Below are 15,719 nucleotides of genomic sequence, written 5' to 3' on the forward strand. Positions count from 1 at the left end.
TGCAGTGCCTTAGACCGCTGCGCCACTCGGGAGGCCAATAGGAAGGTTTTAGTGAGGTGAATGAAGGTGTAGCCAGCACCGACGCAACGTGTACATTGTTTTACTCTCACAGCCAAGTCAAAGGGTCACCAAGGTGACTAAACGGTCGCAGTCTGGTGCCCTGCCTTGTAGGCTTTTCACTTTTCATTTTACTTGAAATAAAAAAGACCTCCATCTTCGCAATCAACAGTAACCTAGGCCAAGGCAACTCTCGCTCTCTCCTCAGCAGCAGGACAGCCCCGGACAATTTGGGCTTCTACAATTTATCGGCTTTTTATTTATTTTATCAGCCGAAAACCGTTGATTACCAGCTAAATGAAACCCTGGTGTGTGTGTGTGTCCAGGCTGTCACTATAGGTCTCTGCTAGTCCATAGGGAAATTAGCCACAGATATGAGGGGGCGGGACAGTGTGTGGAGCAATAATAACCACAGGATCAGTGTTACAGAAACCTACAGAGAAAACAACCACTGTCTCCCCATGCCGCTGTCATCATGCTTTTATTACAGTAGAGGGACGCTCTCAATGGCCCTATATCCACTCATCCTCTCAATGGCCCTATATCCACTCATCCTCTCAATGGCCCTATATCCACTCATCCTCTCAATGGCCCTATATCCACTCATCCTCTCAATGGCCCTATATCCACTCATCCTCTCAATGGCCCTATATCCACTCATCCTCTCAATGGCCCTATATCCACTCATCCTCTCAATGGCCCTATATCCTCTCAATGGCCCTATATCCACTCATCCTCTCAATGGCCCTATATCCACTCATCCTCTCAATGGCCCTATATCCACTCATCCTCTCAATGGCCCTATATCCACTCATCCTCTCAATGGCCCTATATCCACTCATCCTCTCAATGGCCCTATATCCACTCATCCTCTCAATGGCCCTATATCCACTCATCCTCTCAATGGCCCTATATCCACTCATACACTCATCCTCTCAATGGCCCTATATCCACTCATACACTCATCCTCTCAATGGCCCTATATCCACTCATACACTCATCCTCTCAATGGCCCTATATCCACTCATACACTCATCCTCTCAATGGCCCTATATCCACTCATACACTCATCCTCCAATCTGAGTCACGCTATAAGGCAGGAAGACTAAATCAGTCTCCTCGTAATAACTTCCCTCTGCACAGCTTTCATCTGCCCAACAGCCGGCCAGCCATCATATTACTGCTTTTATTCAAAGGCTGATGTGTTGAAAGAGACCGTCAGGACCTAGGCTCAGATTGTTTTATCCTTGTAGAGTGAAAGTGAATAAGTAAAAGTGATTATAGTTAGAATGTGATTAAGGCTGTTTGTTTCGTTAGAGAGAGTAGTCCCTATTGGGGCTGACCCTGGCCTTCCTCCAGCTGGAGGGGAGGGCGAGAGAAGCTCTGAGAGTCCGTGCTGATAGAAGCCTGGGGCAGCATTTGAATTTTTTTGTGTGTGTGTTTTTGTTTGTATTTATTAGGGATCCCCATTAGCTGCTGCCAAGGTACGGAGAGCTTTGAATTCCATGAAGTCATTGTGGAAGAGGTGAAAAAACGATTGTTGTCTATCAACAAGGACAAGCCACCGGGGTCTGACAATCTGGATGCCAAACCCCTGTGGCTTGTTATTGTTAATAGACAACAATAATTTTGTTCACCTCTTCCACGCTGACTTTACAGAATTCAAAAAGACCTGTTCTAGTTGAAAAAGCAAATGGCACCAGGCTTCCATACGTTTACGTGGCTCCACTTGTAGTCTGAATGGCTTTGGTCAAGTGTGTGTCTGTATATGTGTGTTTGTACTAGTCTCATGTATGCTTGCGTTTATGTGCATGTGCTTGCACACATGCTTGTGTATGACTGTACTGCAAGAGGGCATGCAAATGTGTGCTGTGAACATCATAGTGGTCTTTTGCAGGTTGGCAGGTACATGAAATATTAAAGCTCTCCAGTGCATTGCTGGTTTGTACACTGTGTGTGTGTGCTGACTGAGGGTGCATTTATTAATGCAGGAGAAATGGCTCAGCAGCAGTGCAGTATGATAACACACGTGTGTGTATGAAGTACCTCAAGCTTCACCAGTGAGTCAGTTTGTATTGTGGTTAACTGGTCATTCCCCATAGGCAATTTGGCTGTTTTTTCCATTTAAACAAGTAAGGCCGCAAAAACGTTGATTGTTTCTGCACAGTGTTGGAGAGTAGTGCTCTTTATGGGGATGCATTGTACTGCTTTTCAAAGTAACCTTCACATAGCTCAGGGGTAAAAGAATAGATATAAGGCACACCTTTTTAGCGTGCAGTCTAACACGCACACACACACGAGGTATCCGTCTAGAGGAGATAAGTGTGTGTACAGTTAATATCTTCTCTTGTTGCCATAAACCTCTGTCGTACTCTTCCTGTCATTACATCTCATAATGTCCTCAGCTTCACTGGACAAACTCCAAATGTCTATTGACAATCAACAACATGATGCGGCGGAGAGAGACAGCGTGAGAGAAAGAAAGAGGGGGAGATCCAGTGGAGGAAATGGGTGTATGTGGTGAGAGAGAGGCCTACAGTAGAGTTCAGTCACATCACGCCACTGTGCTAACAGCTCTATGAACTCTCCGGGAGTGTATTTGCAGCTTTGCTCTATGTGGTCACTGGACATATATACCTGTAGCTGTAGCACTCTCTCTAGGGGCTCTGCTGGCGTGCTCTGTCTGCTAGGAGGAATATCCTGGAGGACAGGGATCATCAGCTAGATTCAGCCGCTCGACGATTTGGTTTCTTGAGCGGATGGTCAGGATGGCGGAGCAAATTGACCTCGAAGCCCAAACAAATATATCTGTCTGAAAGTCATTTCAAACCATGCTTACATTTGTGTATGTTATCAATTATATCTCTCTATTATACGTGGGAATACTTTGGAACATATTTGCAAAGTGCAAATTATAAAAATGCATTGGGGATCCCTGCTATTTGAAAATCAACATTGAAATCTGTTGATCTCAGTACCTCCCTGATGATTTCTAGAACGCAAACACATTCTAACCGTTCTGATTGGTCCTAGAAACAGAAGGCTTGTGCCAGAACATACATGGCTAAAGCAGCGTTTTGAAAAGTGGCTAAAGTGGCGCTTTGCTACTCTTATTGGTTAGAGATCATCCAATCGCTGATTTACTTTTGTACAACACACATCATTTAGACGTCACCACAAAGGACTTCACCGATGGCAGTCTGAAGTGTCCTAGAGTATGTAGCGAACTTAGAGCAGCGGAAGAATTCAGTTTGAGTCGTCAGGCAAACCGAACACAGGCTCACACATCAAAATCAAATCAAATGTATTTATTTAGCCCTTCTTACATCAGCTGATATCTCAGTGCTGTACGGAAACCCAGCCTAAAACCCCAAACAGCAAGCAATGCACGGTCTCATTTAATTTCTTTATGATGTGCTGTTGCTTCAACCTCACCATGCACTTGAGCAAATATGAATCCATATAGAGTGCATGTGCACACACCCACTCACAGATGCTCAAGGGTGCATACACACACACGCACACACTCACACACACGCACTTTCCACTGTGTCTCTGAGTCACTTCCTTCTGAGTTCCCTCTCGCTCAAGACTTGGAGCCTGAGATGCATCTCCTCTTCTCCTCCCTTGTCTTCATTTGAGCTCATCAGTTCAGCCCACATACTGGAGAATCTGAGTGAATGCTTCATTGCAGGGTGATTAGCTCACTGCGGTATGCTGAGAGTGGCCTCTAAGAAAGAGAAATGGAGTAGAGCATGTCTCCTAGATTGGCCAGTTAGTCTGAAACTCTCCATTTAAAACCAGTCTGTAATTTGCTGTTCTGTATTCACATCACTGTTGTGATGGAAGGTAGAATGTCAGTGGCTCATATTGTAGGTGGAAGAATATGGTTGCTGTTTGTGGATCATTTACATGCGCTGTGTGACCAGTTAACTCAGTGCTACTGTTCTCTTCCTGCCAGCTTGTCCAGACAGCCAACTACATTACAGTGGAAAATACCCTAATGCGTTTCCTGTGGCGCCTGATCTAAGTCTTGCTTAAGGCTACGTGATGTATGATGGAGGCACGGCTGGCCACACTATCACTCCTGAACAGCCTGCCCCCTCCTTCTCTCCTCTTCTCCAGTCACAAGTCAAATAGCATGAAGGCAGTAGGTTGACAGCTGCCAGTAAAATGCATCTCCTCTTCCTCTACCCTTGGGGCCTTATGTATAAACCGTGTGGACATACAAAATAAACTCTAGTATGCGTGCGCCACTTCGACGTGAGAATGTGTTCATGTGTACTCTGGAGCGGTGGAAACATGTTCTCTGGAGTGATGAGTCACTCTTCACCATCTGGCAGTCCGACGGAAGAATCTGGGTTTGGAGGATGCCAGGAGAACTCTACCTGCTCCAATGAATAGTACCAACTGTAAAGATTGGTGGAAGAGGATTAATGGTCTGGGGCTGTTTTTCATGGTTCGGGCTAGGCCCCTTATTTCCAGTTAAGGGAAATCTTAATGCTTCAGCATACAATGACATTGTATACAGTTCTGTGATTTCAACTCCGTGGCAACAGTTTGGGGAAGGCCCTTTCCTGTTTCAGCATGACAATGCCCCCGTGCACAAAGCGAGATCCATATAGAAATGGTTTGTTGAGATCAGTGTGGAAAGCCTTGACCTCAACCCCATTGAATACCTTTGGGGATGAATTGGAACACCGACTGCGAGCCAGGCCAAATTGCCCAACATCAGTGTCCAACCTCACCAATGATTTTTGTGGCTGCTGCGGGGACTTGCTTCCATTCAATGTTCCAACATCTAGTGGAAAAGCCTTCCCAGAAGAGTGGAGGCTGTTATGGCAGCAAAGAGGGAACCAACTCCATATTAATGCCCATGATTTTGGAATGAGATGTTCAAGCAGGTGTCCAAATACTTTTGGACGTGTAGTGTAGCTCACGCCAGTGTTCCAAGACAGAGAGAGATCCGTGGCAGATGAGCTCACCTCACCACCGGCCGGACTGCAAAAATAAATATGGGAGCCGATAAGAACAGGAATATCCTGTTTGTGAAAGCACTCAGACGTTTTCACTCAAGGCTAATGATGATAAAGTGCCTTGCCTCAGCGGCTGTGGGGAAGGAAGGTTACAACATGACAGCGTCCCTCTGAAGTTTAGACACAGGAAGTGCTGTTGACACAGGAGTTATGAAACTCAGTGAAACCCTATGAGTGAGTGACTCACTCACTGAGTGGAGAGGGGGGCCTGACGATACGATATCATAATACTTGGATGCTGATATGTTTTGCGATTCTCACGATTCTATATGCATTGTGATTTGAAACTGCGATTTGGTTTTGGTTTGATGTTCAAACACAATGGTCACTATACGTCTGCTACAGAGAGACGAGACATCATGAAAAAAGTTAGTTTTAATCAGTCATGCATTTTAAAAGTGCTGAAAACATTTTGTCGCACAATTTTTTTTAATGAATATGAAGAACAAGCTATAGGATGAAAAATACCAGCGTTTTGGCACAGGTACAGATGACTAGCGCTACCTAGCAAAATAAAAATGATAGATTTTTCAGTATATAAACATAACATGCAACAATTTCTTAGATTTTACTGAGTTACAGTTCATATAAGGAAATCAGTTAATTTAAATAAATAAGGCCTTAATCGATGGATTTCACGAGTGGGAATACAGATATGCATCTGTTGGTCACAGAACTTTAAAAAAAAATACATTAGGGGCATGGATCAGAAAACCAGTCAGTATCTGGTGAGACCACCATTTGCTTCATGCAGCACGACACATCTCATTCGCATAAAGTTGATCAAGCTGTTGACTGTAGCCTGTGAAATGTTGTCCCATTCCACTTCAATGGTGTCAGCACAAGGTGCACCTATGTAATGTTCATGCTGTTTAATTAGCTTCTTGATATTCCACACTTGTCAGGTGGATTGATTATCTTGGCAAAGGAGATATGCTCACTAACAGGGATGTAAACAAATTTGTGCACAAAATCTGAAATAACCTTTGGTGCGTATGGAACATTAGTGAGATTTTATTTCAGCTCATGACACATTGGACCAACAATTTACATATTGCGTTTATATTTTAGTGTGTGCGCATGTACACATACACATACAGTGAAGACATCAAAACTCTGAAATAACACGTATGAAATCATGTAGTAACCAAAAAGTGTTAAACAAATCAAAATGTTTTAGTTTCCTTTAAGTAGCCACCTTTTGCCTTGACAGCTTTTCACACTCTTGGCATTCTCTCAACCAGCTTCATGAGGAATGCTTTTCCAACAGTCTTGAAGGAGGAGTTCCCACATATGCTGATCACTTGTTGGCTGCTTGTCTGTCATTCTGCAGTCCAACTCATCCCAAACCATCTCAATTGGGTTGAGGCCAGGTCATCTGATGCAGCACTCCATCACTCTCCTTGGTCAAATAGCCCTTACACAGCCTGGAGGTGTGTTGGGTCATTGTTCTGTTGAAAAACAATGATAGTCCCACAAAGCGCAAACCAGATGGGATGGCGTAACGCTGCAGAATGCTGTGGTAGCCATGCTGGTTAAGTGTGCTTTGAATTCTAAATAAATCAGTGTCACCAGCAAAGCACCATCACACCAGCACCTCCATGCTTCACGGTGGGAACCACACATGTGGAGATCATCCGTTCACCTACTCTGCGTCTCACAAAGACGCGGCGGTGGGAACCACACATGTGAAGATCATCCGTTCACCTTACTCTGCGTCTCACAAAGACGCGGCGGTGGGAACCACACATGTGGAGATCATCCGTTCACCTTACTCTGCGTCTCACAAAGACACGGCGGTTGGAACCAGGAATCGCACATTTGAACTTGTCAGATCAAAAGACAGATTTCCACCGATCTAATGGCTTGTGTTTCTTGGCCCAAGCAAGTCTCTTCTTATTATTGGTATCCTTTAGTAGTGGTTTCTTTGCAGCAATTTGACCATGAAGGCCTGACTTCACACAGTCTCCTCTGAAAAGTTGATGTTGAGATGTGTCTGTTACTTGAACTCTGAAGAATTTATTTGGGCTGCAATTTCTGAGGCTGGTAACTCTAAGTAACTTATCCTCTGCAGCAGAGGTAACTCTGGGTCTTCCTTTCCTGTGGCGGTCCTCATGAGAGCCAGTTTCATCATAGCACTTGATGGTTTTTGCGACTGCACTTGAGGAAACTGTCAAAGGTCTTGAAATGTTCCATATTGACTGACCTTCATGTCTTTAAGTAATGATGGACTGTTGTTTCTCTTTGCTTATTTGAGCTGTTCTTGCCATAATATGGACTTGGTCTTCTATCAAATAGGGCTATCTTCTGAATAGCACAACTGATTGGCTCAAACACATTAAGAAGGAAAGAAATTCCACATGGACTCTTAACAAGGCACACCTTGTCACATGCATTCCAGGTGATAAAGCTGGTGGAGAGAATACCAAGAGTGTGCAAAGCTGTCAAGGCAAAGGGTGGCTACTTTTTTGGTTACTTTTTTGATTACCACGTGATTCCATATGTCATTTCATAGTTTTGATGTCTTCTACTATTCTACAACGTAGAAAACAGTCAACACAAAAAAACTTGAATGAGTCGGTGTGTCCAAACTTTTGACTCAAATCGAAACTTTGAGTCATATCGATTTTATAATGCCATCCCAAAATAATATTGCGACATGTAACTTGATTTTCTTCCCCATCTCTACTTGGAGGCAAAGCGACACTACCGTTTATACTCTGTATACACTACTGTAGATTGACATGCCTGTTAAGCTGCAACTTGAAAGGGAGCGCCTGGCAGGCAGATTCACTTGGCGAAAGGAAGAGGGAGAGATCAATTGCAATGTTGAGTCCTGATGAGGAGGGATGGTGGGGTACTCAGGAGTCCAGATGTGACGTGGTTTCACTTGGCTGCCTGTTTACATTTATCCACTAATGGGAGCATATTTTTAACCCCTGCCTTTTTTTGTTCTGTGTGCAGGTGCTGGAGAGTCGGGGAAGAGCACTATTGTGAAACAGATGAAGTAAGTAGAGCTGCCTGCCTGGCTTCCTGACTCCTCATTGTTTTAGTTGTTTTGCTGCTGTTCCCGTCAAGCATGAGCAATTAACCCAATATCGTAACCAGACTCTGTCATTATAACACAAGCAGACCGGGACAGTACATTCTTAAGCTAGTTTCCTGGAATTCTCTATGTATCTTTCTCCCAGAGTTCATGCCCTCATGCTATAATCTATACAGAACTTACTACTTCCTATACCTACAGTCGGAAGCCTGTTTCTTTCTCAGCCGTTACATTCGTATGGGTTAGAGGCCTCCCCGGGAATGGACAGCCGTGTACACACACAGGCAGGCAGGCAGCAGTATCTTCCCCCACACATCAGCAGATAAATACCTATGGACTCTGAGTTTTCCTCCCCATTAGTAAGGCATTAACTCCCTGCTAACTGATATTCCAAGCAGACAGTAGAGTATGCAGTTAGCTTAAGTTTACGCTCTACAGGATGCTCCCTATTAGACAGGCTGGATCATTTAGAACATATAGAGAGGATACAGGTTAATAGCCTGGTAGCAGGTCTGGACCTGTATGTCCTGTAGCACATCACTACTTGATCTTTGTTATCATGCCAAACTGTCTGGGTGTATTATAATACCCCCTTCACCTGTCCTTGACCCATGCAGGTTTTTACAGGAGCAGCTCTGGGGTCACCGTTGTCTCTGTATAGTGCCGCAATCTCACAAGTGAACACACACTTTAACCCTCAATTCCTCTCATGGACATTCATGAACACATACACAGACGTCACTGCCTGGAATACCGAAGCGCACACACCTACTGTCCCCACACATGCAAACAGATCCATGCAAGCACACACAATGATCCTTTATATATATATATATACAGTCACACTCTTCACTCAACACACACACCAAGTGTTGTAATAGTTGTGTAAACACTTTGTTAAAACAGTCCTGATTAAATCTCTTTCTACATTGCCCCTTAGAAAGTACTTTATTTTGACTTGAAAATGATTGTAGTTGTGTTTAAATAACTTCAGGGCTCCACTTACAAGGAAAAGTCTTCCCGATTTACTCGGAATTTAAACATTTTACTACGATTTCAGGATATAAATCTGCCGTGGTTCTCCTTGACTATTATCATTTTTAATTTGCAATATCATCCAGTTCTTGGAAAATGTCTGTCTCTGCATGACATCTAATGAGATGTTTTTGGGAATTACAGTTTTGTTAAATTGAACATGACTTTACACAACTAAATCTCCCTGGCCTACATCCTTCCTCCCAGCCAGCATGGCTCTAAGATAGGATTGCCTGTATGTGTTTCAATTGAACTTGAGAAGAAACACTTCTGTGGGCTTATTCTGTAAGTCTGTTTTGGCCTTCTTCCTAGTGGGCTCCCTTGCATTATAATGAGGTTCGATTGAGAACGCCTCACAGCCAATCAGCATCCATCTGGCATTCGCAGTGCCTCTCACTCTCCCAGAAGGCATTATTGTGAATAGACAGAAAATATATTTGTTTCATGCATAGCCTAGGGGCTCCTGTCTTGGCCTGGCCACTTTTTCACTGTCAACATCTTTTTCGTTCTTCCTCCATACTGTAGTCAATATTTGTTTTAGTTGTAGAGTTCTCCAGCTGCCTGGCTCTCAGCAGAGACCTGAACTGCCTCCCAAGGCTCAAACCAGTAATGTCTGTCTGGACTTAAGCATGCATAGTACCGTAATCTGTATAATACAACCAATTATTAATATGCTAACTGTGCCTTCTGATGGACAAACATGGAGATGTTAACACTGACATTGAGTGTTATTGAGAAAGATATCGATTTTTAGTGACACCTGGGCTGTTATATTTAAGAGCTGCGCTTGCGTGTGTAAGTGTGTCTGTACATGTGTTTGAGTGACCCAACTCGCTCTCTTTTTCCTGTGCCTGTCAGGATCATCCATGAGGATGGCTACTCAGAAGAGGAGTGTAAGCAGTACAGAGCTGTGGTCTACAGCAACACAATTCAGTCCATCATGGCCATCATCAAGGCCATGGCTAACCTCAAGATCGACTACGAAGACGCAGCCAGAGCGGTAACACACACACACACACACACACACACACACACACACACACACACACACACACACACACACACACACACACACACACACACACACACAGTGTCTGAGTCTATCCACCAGAGCTGCCACTGTTCTCTCTTCATACACCCTACTGCTGCTCCAAAGGTCAGCCAGACCTTGAACTGCTCCCACTTCTCAGAACACCCATTTCTCCACTCTGTCCCTCTTATCAAATTAAAGTTTGTTGATCGCTACACGTATTTGCAGATGTTGTCGCAGGTGCAGCGAAATGCTTGTGTTTCTAGCTCCAACAGTGCAGTAATCATTTTTTAAACAGAGCAATATGCACATAATCCAGAAAGAAATACAGTACCAGTCAAAAGTTTGAAAATACCTACTCGTTCAAGGGTTTTTCTTTATTTTTAATATGTTCTACATTGTAGAATAATAGTGACGCCATCAAAACTATGAAATGACATATGCAATCATGTAGTAACCAAAAAAGTAACCAAATAGTAGCCACCCTTTGCCTTGATGACAGCTTTGCACACTCTTGGCATTTTCTCAACCAGCTTCACCTGGAATGCTTTTCCAACCGTCTTGAAGGAGTTCCCACATATGCTGAGCACTTGTTAGCTGCTTTTCCTTCGCTCTGCTGTCCAACTCATCCCAAACCATCTCAATTGGGTTGAGGTCGGTGGATTGTGGAGGTCAGGTCATCTGAAGCAGCACTCCATCACTCACCCTCTTGGTCAAAAAGCCCTTACACAGCCTGGAGCTGTGTTGGGTCATTGTCCTGTTGAAAAACAATATATGCAGATTTTCAGCTGCAGGGACTAGGAGACTAGTCAGGATTGATGAACAGAGCAATGTACAGAAGGATCCTTGATGAAAACCTGCTCCAGAGCGCTCAAGACCTCAGACTGGGGCGACAGTTTAGCTTCCAACAGGATAACAACCCTAAGCACACAGCCAATACCTGTTTTTGCTTTGTCATTATGGGGGTATTGTGTGTAGATTGATGAGGGGGGGGGGAATATATATTTTTTAATCCATTTTGGAGCGGAAGGTAGCCTAGTGGTTAGATCATTGGGAAAGTAACCGAAAGGTTGCTAGATCGAATCCCCGAGCTGACAAGGTAAAAATCTGTCGTTCTGCCCCTGAACAAGGCAGTTAACACACTGTTCCTAGGCCGTCATTGTAAATAGGAATTTGTTCTTAACTGATTTGCCTAGTTAAATAAAGGTTAAATAAAAAATAGAAAGAGGCTATATATGTATGTGTGTGTATATAATTGGGTGTATGGACAGTATATGAATAAAAAGGTAAAAAGTGGTTATATCAGATGAGCCATGACTAGAAAACAGTATATACATATAAAGTGGGTAAAACAATATGTAAACATTATTAAAGTGACCAGTGTTCAGTGGCCTATGTGTATATATGGCAAAGCAGTCTCTAAGGTGCAGGGTAACCGGCTAGTAACAGTGACTAAAGTTCAGGGACAGGGTACTGGGCGGAGGCCTGCTAGTGTTGACAGTTTAACTGTCTGATGGCCTGGAGATAGATGTTTATCAGTCTCTCGGTTCCAGCTTTGATGCACATGTACTAGTCTCTAGTCCAGCTCTAGTCTGTCTGAAGTGAGACCGGGGAAATGATCTGGCTCAAATATCTCTCTTTCCTGGAGTGCTAAGTACCAATAGCCCCTAGACATGTTGTTTGAGTGAGTGCCATAAAGTGATGTTCCATGTTTACTCAGTCCTGCTGCCCATGTTTGTGTCATTAGATCAGAGAGACCACTGCTGAGCTGCCTGTCTGGCCAGTGGGCACTACTGAGAGATGACACAGCAATACAAAATAATCCATGTGTTCTTAGTGAGAGACAATTCAGTCATGCCCCCTATGTTTCTCCAATTATGATTTACACATCCTCTCTATGCAGATAGGAATCTTATGGAAGATGTGCCTGTCCTTTTTATTACCAAACTATCAGAAGTTCTAATAGCAGAGCAATTTGTCCACTCTAAAATGTCCAGTATTTGATTTAATCAAGTGTTGAGGTAAAGACCTTATTGTGTACTACTTGCCAGTACCACTTGCGAGTGGAAATGAGGTATGGAGAGAGCAGGGTATTCCCCCACTCTTATGTGTCAGAGTTGGTTTATTAGAGGTAGCTAGCGCTGCAAGACATATTACTGCTACAAATCTATGCAAGTCTGGCAGTGTGTCTTGAATTTATTTACCATCTTAAATACATTTCTCTCCTCCAACCCCATAACCACAGCTGCCTAGAGAGCCTCAAATAGCCTGTTTCACAGATTTAAGTCAAATAGACAGATTTTTCACATAGCCTGAGGGGATGCAATCAACAGAGAAAGATGTTTTACAAGTCCTCAGAAGTCTCTACTCTAACGTGAATGAGGGAGAGGTAGGTGGTACATTAAAATCATATTGTTTATGTACTTTTATATAACGAGTTGCCAATGTTTGAGTCCTAAATATGTCATTAGTGACAGTAAATGGTGACGTGAGAGAGAGCTCAGAGCCAGTACACTGTCACATCCACTGATAGAAGACTGTCCCCTCAGGCCCTCGTTTACATAACACACACTTCTCTCGCCATATTACTGAACCTGATCAACATAATGAGTTCCGAATGATGATGTAAATATTCTTGTACAAAGAGCTTTGTGGATTATGCTGTTCTACAAGCAGAGTCATGTATTTAGATGTATGGCTCTAGATTGAATGACGCTTGCAGAGGAAGTGCTCACTCATGTAGCTTGAACTGTTCCAATATCTGGACTGAGGGACGTTGCTTAAAATTGCTTTGTGAAGGAATATATTTGGATTTATTATAGTAAGTGTTGCCATACCTTTTTTTAAATTTCATTTAGGTGAATAGTTGCTCCGTCTGTGAAGATAGTATGTTGATAAAGAGCTTTACATTGTATGGGTTAACGCATCTCATTCACTACCAATGTGCAGCACCCACACTGAAATGGGCTGTAGGCTTATTTCCTGTCTCAGACCCATCTGTAAGCGCACACATACACACACACACACTACAGCTTGCTCATCTATTCCTGCTCACTGTGAGTGTGTAGTGCTGGAGGGGACAGGGCTCTCTCGCTAGTCCCCCACTGCAGTGCACTTTTATATCAGCTGTATTCACTACTGCAGCGGCTCTTCAGGGGAATCTGTAAGATGGTGTGCTATTTAAAATGTAATGGTGTCCTACTCTCTCGGGCCTGATAGTTTGGTTTACTACATGTTCTTTAGATTGCCTGTTAAAAGTCGTTGACTTAACGTAACAACCCGTATCTGCCTTAGTTTTGATTTTACCCACTTAGTGTTCCGGAATTCCAGTAACTTTCCCCAAATCCCCAGATTTTCCAGAAGTCCCTGTTGGAGGAATCATGTAATCCAGAGGGAATAAGCAGAAAAAACACACTTTTTTCTTTCTCTCACTGTGCACACCTTAAGGGCCCTCGAAGGGAGGAAGTGGGCTCAAATGTCATACTTTTGACACGTTATTGTACATCGTCCTTCAGTCCCCATAAAACTCCTCTATCACATACTTAAGTTACAATACACTCACTCAAGGTCACACTCCATTTCCTGTGACCCACTTTAGAGAGGCCTAGAGATCACCTGGTGTGAGGAGTTGTTTTGATTCCTCTTCTAATCACCCCTCTTTACTTATTAACCAGTCCTGTTGCTGGCAGAGGGCTGGACTGGGTTAGACTGGGCAGACCGGTTAACCAGTTGTATGGAGCTCAGGCGCACACACCTCTTCCCAGTCATACAGCTTCAGGAGGCTGGAGTTTTCCCTGGAAAGCATTGAGGCACAGGGGGAGGGTCAAGAGGGATGTGGGAGCTGTGTAATCAGCCCTTTTCATGCTCTGTGTGTGTGTGTGTGTGAGCGCGTTTTTACGTGTGTTTGTGCGTGCGTCAGCCAATGCTAGGGGAAAGCCCTCCACCCCATTGTGTGTGTAAATCATGGCTGAGACCTGGCTGTGTCTAATATAGGTATTATTACCTGTGTCCACCCTGTTAAAATGGACCCTTCTATAGGGGTGCTCTGCCCTGTGGTTACTCTTTATGGCTGGTTGGAACACGTGTGTGTGTGCACAGAGAGCTATGAGTCAGTGAGGACAGTCTCTCCAGTGAAATTGGATGATTACTGTGTTTAATGGTTCTTCAGTTTGTAGTTCAGACTGTCTGATTTGTCTCCTTCAGTCTTATTGACCTTGTGAGACCTGGGCCCGGTTTCCCAAAGCATCTTAATCTTCTGTTAACTGTCTGTTACCACTGCCATGTTTATTAACGTTGATTAGATACGATGTCAGACTCATTTCTAACCCTGTGTCTGTCTGTCTCCCCCCTCCAGGATGATGCCCGCCAGCTGTTTGCCCTGTCGGGGGCTGCTGAGGAGCAGGGCATCCTGCCAGATGACCTGTCCAATGCCATGCACCGGCTGTGGGCCGACGGAGGGGTGCAGGGCTGCTTCACCCGCGCCCGCGAGTACCAGCTCAACGACTCTGCTGCCTAGTGAGTAACGACCACCACCACTCTGCTCACTTGGCTACGTACCTGTGCCAGGCTCATAGTCTACTTTGTCACTGGCCTCATCTCCCTGTCACTGCTGGGTCTCTATCGATCCTTGATCGCACACCTTTTTGAGTTGTGTTTAAATAGGCCGAACTGTGATATTACTGGATTTACCTTCTGAATCTGAGGGCAAAGAGTTTTGGAGAAGCAGCACAGTAAGTCTGCAGGTTCTGATACTGATGGCTTCACAGCACAGTGACCCCCTAACTCTCCCCATCCCTCCCTCAGTCTCCCATCGATATCATAAGGGGATTAAAAGATCAAGGCAGCGTGCGCAACGTGTTGTCGCTTCGTTGAGAAACCAATTGCTTTTCAAATGGGGGTTAGCACAGCTCTGAACTTCCAGGAATGTTCCCATGCCTAATTTCCCTCGAATCAATTTCTGAAGAGAGGACCAGTTCCTGAGATAATAGATTGGATCAATCCACTTTGATGATGGAAGTAAAGAAAGAACCAACATGTTTAGAAACTGATGACTCATGTTTGTTTAGAGAGCAGTTTAGAGAACAGTGTGTAGTTTAACTGTAATGTGGTCATTTTTTAGCACTTGCCTAGTCCCCTGCACAGTACCCTGCCCTCCAATATGTTTTATATGTTGTTGTCAGCCACCCATGCTAGTAGAGCTGTCCTGTCCCGTCCCGTCCTGTCCCGCTGTGTGTGGGAACGTCCCTGAATAGCAGCAAGAGCTCTGAAGACAGTGTGTTTTCACAGTGACTACTCACATACTGTATGCAGTCACTCCCCCTCTCCCACTTTCCCTCACTCCTTCTCCCTCTCTGCTTGTCATGAGGCATCAGGAAAATGTAGCTTTGAATGAGGAAGTCTCTGGGGTTTCCAGGGATTGCTGGCAGTTTGCCTGGCTAGTTACAGGCCATGTTATGCCTGGTGCGATTTACCTCTGGGCCCAGATTTGCATGGCAATGCTTTAGAAGTTGTCTAT

The 15,719-nt window shown here is 44.2% G+C and overlaps 1 protein-coding gene across 2 annotated transcripts in view; it reads left to right on the forward strand.

Moving 5' to 3' along the window:
- The window catches only part of LOC129847467 (guanine nucleotide-binding protein G(i) subunit alpha-2-like), a 109,379-nt gene that overhangs the window by 79,153 nt on the left and 14,507 nt on the right, over positions 1-15,719 (forward strand). For both annotated transcript variants that reach the window (XM_055915269.1, XM_055915278.1), the window contains 3 exons: positions 8,058-8,100; positions 10,033-10,174; positions 14,559-14,719. In XM_055915269.1, coding sequence (XP_055771244.1) covers positions 8,058-8,100; positions 10,033-10,174; positions 14,559-14,719 — 346 coding nt within the window. The remainder of the gene's footprint in view (positions 1-8,057; positions 8,101-10,032; positions 10,175-14,558; positions 14,720-15,719) is intronic.

This window comes from Salvelinus fontinalis, chromosome 3 (genome assembly GCF_029448725.1).
Source record: "Salvelinus fontinalis isolate EN_2023a chromosome 3, ASM2944872v1, whole genome shotgun sequence".
Classification (NCBI taxonomy): Eukaryota; Metazoa; Chordata; class Actinopteri; order Salmoniformes; family Salmonidae; genus Salvelinus; species Salvelinus fontinalis.